Source organism: Mesoplodon mirus (genome assembly GCF_964341445.2).
Source record: "Mesoplodon mirus genome assembly, chromosome: 2".
Taxonomy (NCBI): domain Eukaryota; kingdom Metazoa; phylum Chordata; class Mammalia; order Artiodactyla; family Ziphiidae; genus Mesoplodon; species Mesoplodon mirus.
In genome coordinates, this window is record NC_138977.1 from 118951696 (window position 1) to 118956444 (window position 4749).

General features: G+C 43.0%; 1 protein-coding gene across 1 annotated transcript; it reads right to left on the reverse strand.

Annotated features, from left to right (window-relative positions):
- Nucleotides 1-1325: 1325 nt before the first annotated feature.
- On the reverse strand, nt 1326-4011 carry MAP10 (microtubule associated protein 10; the record flags this gene model as incomplete). The annotated part of the gene is made up of 1 exon (XM_082611508.1): nt 1326-4011. The coding sequence occupies one exon, from the start codon at nt 4009-4011 to the stop codon at nt 1438-1440; it is 2574 nt and encodes an 857-aa protein (XP_082467634.1). The 3' UTR covers nt 1326-1437.
- Nucleotides 4012-4749: the final 738 nt, after the last annotated feature.

The window sequence follows — 4749 nt, forward strand, 5'->3', positions numbered from 1 at the left end:
GAATACATCATCCTCATTCTCATCATCATTCTTCATTCATATTGTTCCTCAAAATATAGCATCTTCAACTCTTACCACCTACCGAAATTCTACTTTTATGATCATTCAAAAGATAACACCTACGTAATTATTTAATTACTTGTAAAGGAAGGAAAATTCAGGCCTCACCTCATACATCCAAAAATATTCGCTATATTAAAAAATTAAGGGTAAAAATTAAAATATAACAATATTTACATAGAAGAACACATATGTAAATATCTGAACACAAATAAGGTCTAAATATAAAATCAATGGAATAAATTATAAAGAAATGATCACTAGACTTCATAAAAACAAACTGTCCTATATTAAAAATAACTTGAACAAGCTGAAATGACAGTAAACGGAATTTCTATACAAGAAACTGCATAGGAAGACACTTTTTTAGTTCCCTTCTCCAAATACTTCAGAGAACACCTAAGGGCGTTCCAGCAAAACAAAAATACTACAGTCAAATAACCATGTCTCCAATAAGGATATTTTTAGGGTTTCTGCTTGTTTTTACTGCTCAATTCTAATCCCTCCCATTAGGTATTTTCAATGCATGGCCATCATTTATTTGTCCAACAAATGCTTTTTGAATCCCAGCCACATGCCAGAGACTGTGCCAGATACTAAGACCACACTGGTGCGCAAAACAGATACAGTCCCTTCCACCACAGAACTTAAACCTCTCATAAGATAAACATTAACCAAGTAATCACACACACAAATTGTGGTTTAAAAAAAAAAGCATACAGAGCACTATGACAGCATATAAAAAGGACTTCACCTATTGGAGATATGGAATGTGTATGTGCCCAGGAAGACTTCCCTGAAGAATTCCTATCTATATAGAACAGTAAGCTCTTATAACTGTTGGTGCTATATCCTAAATTCTTTTGTATCTTTCTGCATCTCATACAGTAAGTCTTCTATATTCGGTAAACAATTTATTGCCATTAAAATTTAAAGCAATCTTTATTAACTAGCCTTTTCAATGGTGTGCATGAAGTCAGCTTTAGGATACTTTAATAGAGACAGTTTAGGAAGACACTTTTATTCTTAGAAGATTAAACAACTGAAATCTTACCTGGGTTATAAGGTGATCCCATGATCAATCTTGTCAGATTTAATGGTAGAATCCTATTTAAACAGCAAAGGAATGACAAACACTTATATTCTGAAAAATTATATACATAAATTTATGTACTAAAAATAATGTACGGCTATTAAAAATTGTTTCACTTACATACAGGTTATAAAACAAATTAAATGTTATGTAAAAGCACATATTTTTACACTGTATATCCTGGAAGTTTATTTATTACTAATTTGCAAATATCTTTGCATTGCTTGGAAATGTTTAGTGAACCAAGGTCATCATTGTCTTCTTCAAAGTGATCTCATGTACTGCTATCCAGGACATTGTTCTAGTTCTGACAAATTAGAAGGCAGATAAGAACTCACTTGAGATGTCCGAGGTGACTGGCTTTTTTCTGAGGACTTGCAACTTATTCTTGTTTTAAGTGTAGCAGGGATGTCTTGATTCCTCTTTAGAACTTTAGAATTAGGCATACTATTTTGGTCTCTCTGGTTTTCTTTTTCCTCAGTCCAGTGTGATGAAGAGAAATCACTGGTAGAGATATTAGATGCTTCCTCCAAACTTTTATCTTGATCCTTTGAAATATGAAATCTTTTATATGAGAGTACTGGGGATCCAGCTGAAAAAGGTGGGCTAAGAATAGAACTCTTTTCACTGCTATTTTTCCTTATGGACAACCTTGTTTCACTGGACTTACTTGTCTGTTGACTATGTTTTGGATTTTCTGTCCCCGGACTGCTGTCACGAGCTTGTAAAATTCTGCTGGTGTCTTCAGAACAGCAAGAACTGGTGAACTCATCTGAATACTTTAGTTCTGAGATGCTTTCAGAGCAACTACTTGTACTTGCATTGTTTTCATTCATATCAGCAGTAAGAATGTCGTTAGAAGTGATTCTGACCTGTTTATCATCTATTTCTTTATCTACTACAATTCTGTCAACTACTGCGACCCGCTGGAAATCACCTGGACTTTGGACTTTCACTTCCACTCTTCCACCCAAAATATTTGTATGAATAAACCTTTCTGAGACAATGGAATTTGCAGGACTCACAATTTCTTCCAGTAAATCATCAACTGTCTTTTCAGTTGCACATTTCAGTTTAGTTTCTTTAGTTGTGCTGGGGTCATCAAAAACTACACTAATTTGCTTTGAGGTATTGCTATTTTCAGCAAAAGATGCATCTGAGTTTAAAAACTTATCTTTAGGCAGTTGATGTGGCTTCTGATGTTGTTCTGCAAAACTTAGTATCTTAACTTTGGATGACGGAATTCTGAGTTTTGCACCTAACATTTGTGCTTGCGTTTTTCTATACTGTTCTCTCTTTTCGTGTACTACCAACATATCAGGATTTGTTTGCTTTAAACGTAGCTTAAGTGTGTTTGTTAAGCCATAAAGTAGCTTCCCCCTTGGAACTCTTTTGGGGGGGACACCACCTTTCTTTTCAAAATATTTACCTTTCTTAAGATTTTCAGTTTGGTTCTTTTTATACTGAAGACTCACTGACTTTTCATTTTCCCCCAAAGAAAGCTTATCCTTAGATTCAGATTTACATGTGGAGTTGGCAGAAGATTCTGGTGAGTTCTTGTCCTCGGTTCTATATAACCAGGCTAAATGAGGATGTATATGGGTAGGGCTTGCCATGGGTTGGTTGTATAACAAGGACAACTCAACCAACAAAGCACTTAACAAAGGCAGCTGCCTTACAGTATTGATCCTATTTTGTTCAGTTTGAGGATGGTAAGTAGTCTGGTTACTTGCTCCTACATCCTGAATATGTGCAGGATGTATAAGCACTGGAGGCCTCTCATGTGTTGCAAAATTTGTATGTTCTGGAGGATTAGTATGTGTTGGGGGAGTTACAAGTTTTTCTTCCGGAAAAGTACCATCCAATTCCTCAAGTGCATTCATGTGAGGCTCAATAGTGATTTCACCCTGTTTAGGAGGTGTCTTTTCTTGGGTCACATGAGTGTAATACAGAGGAGGAGGGCAAATTATGTTGGTTTCAATGTCTAACTCTGTGACTTCCCGATTTTGGGGGCTAACACTCCTCTCACTGCTACCCTTTGAACAAATAACGGAGTTGGTTTTGCCATTCTCCACGGAAGCCGTGTAATCAGAGTTGGCCTTGCTGTGGAAGACTCCCTCCTTCAAATCCTTCCCTGCCGTTGAGATTTTTACATCCACCAGAGGCTTATCACCAGCTCTTGGGCTTGGCTCTGAGTCCGGCTGCCGCAGCTGCTGGTTTTCCTGCAAGGTTTGGGGACTGACCTCCACACCCTCCACTCTACCTCCTGTGGAAGCGACTGGCCTCTCCAGATGGCCCAGCAAGCTGCTTCCCAGGTCAGTCAGGCGGTAGCCCAGGGCAATGTGCCCAATCCGCTCCCCCTCTTGGTTTTGCAGAGGGAAACTTCCCCGATGACCCTGGGAGCAGCCAGAGGCGGCGGGCCCCAGGACCCTGTGGGCCACGGCGGCCAGAGAGATGCTGCAGGCCCCCAGGAGCTGCGGGGCAGGGGTCGGGCGCCCGGGGGGCAGCTGCAGCAGCAAGGTGTAAAGCGGGCTCCGAAGGAGCAAGCGGTGCAGGCTGGCGGGCTGCAGGCGGAAAAGACAGGACTTGCCGCGACCGAAGCTGACCAGGCCGGGCCCAAGTTCCGGGGCGGGGGCGGCGGGGCCGCCGGGAGGGTAAACCAGCAGCGTGGGGAAGTCCAGCAGGCGGAAGGCCACGGCGGGGCACAGGCCGCGCGACGACCGCGGCGGCGACGCCTCCTCCTCCTCCGCCGCCGCCGCCGCCGTAACCACGGGCGGCGGCGGCAGCCCGGCTTCAAGACGCACCCAGTCTACGAGCAGCTCCAGCGAGAAGAGCCGCTCGGACAGCGGAGCCGCCATCGCTGTTGCCCTGGGGACGCTGTGAGCTGGAGGCTGAAGTCCATGGTTCTCGCGAGAAACAGGGAGAACCTGGCGCTTGTCTTGTTCTCTCGCGAGACTTGCTAGGGCCCCCACCGGGCACGTCTGAGCTGTGGCAGCCGTGGGAATTTTCGCTGCTCAGTGTATGTCTTTGCTTTCCAGACTGGTGTTAACACAGTGCTTATGATAATACTGAGGCTACGAATGGAAAAAAGAGAAAAAAAAAAAAAAGGCTTATTTTTTGGTTTGGATCACGTTTTCATCACTGCAGGTCCCCTGCAAGTTTGGAGTCAGTTCAGATCTATCAGAGGAACATTAGAAGTAAATCAGGGCTCCCTTTCCAATCTCCAGGCTAAAGAAAGCCAGCTAACTGCCCGCAGCCGGCCTTCTCTGCTGCTGGTCTACTCAGAAGATGAGCACATGGCTCTGAAGCGGCTTGGGAACTCTGTCTGAGTGTGGTGGCACTGGGACACGCACAGTGAGTTTGGCCACATTTCCAATCGAGCCATCACCGTGTAGGAGAGTGATGTCAATGATTCCCATTCAACAAAACGAATGTATTTACATAAACACGGGGGTGGAGGAGATCTTACAGCCCTATCCCAGATTTTCAAGGAGACATAATTCTACCCTCAATAAGCTAGCTAGGTTGAAACCAAGGTTGATAAGTGGCCTTGAATGCCATAGCAAGGAATTTGGACTTCATTCTGTATAAGTTGT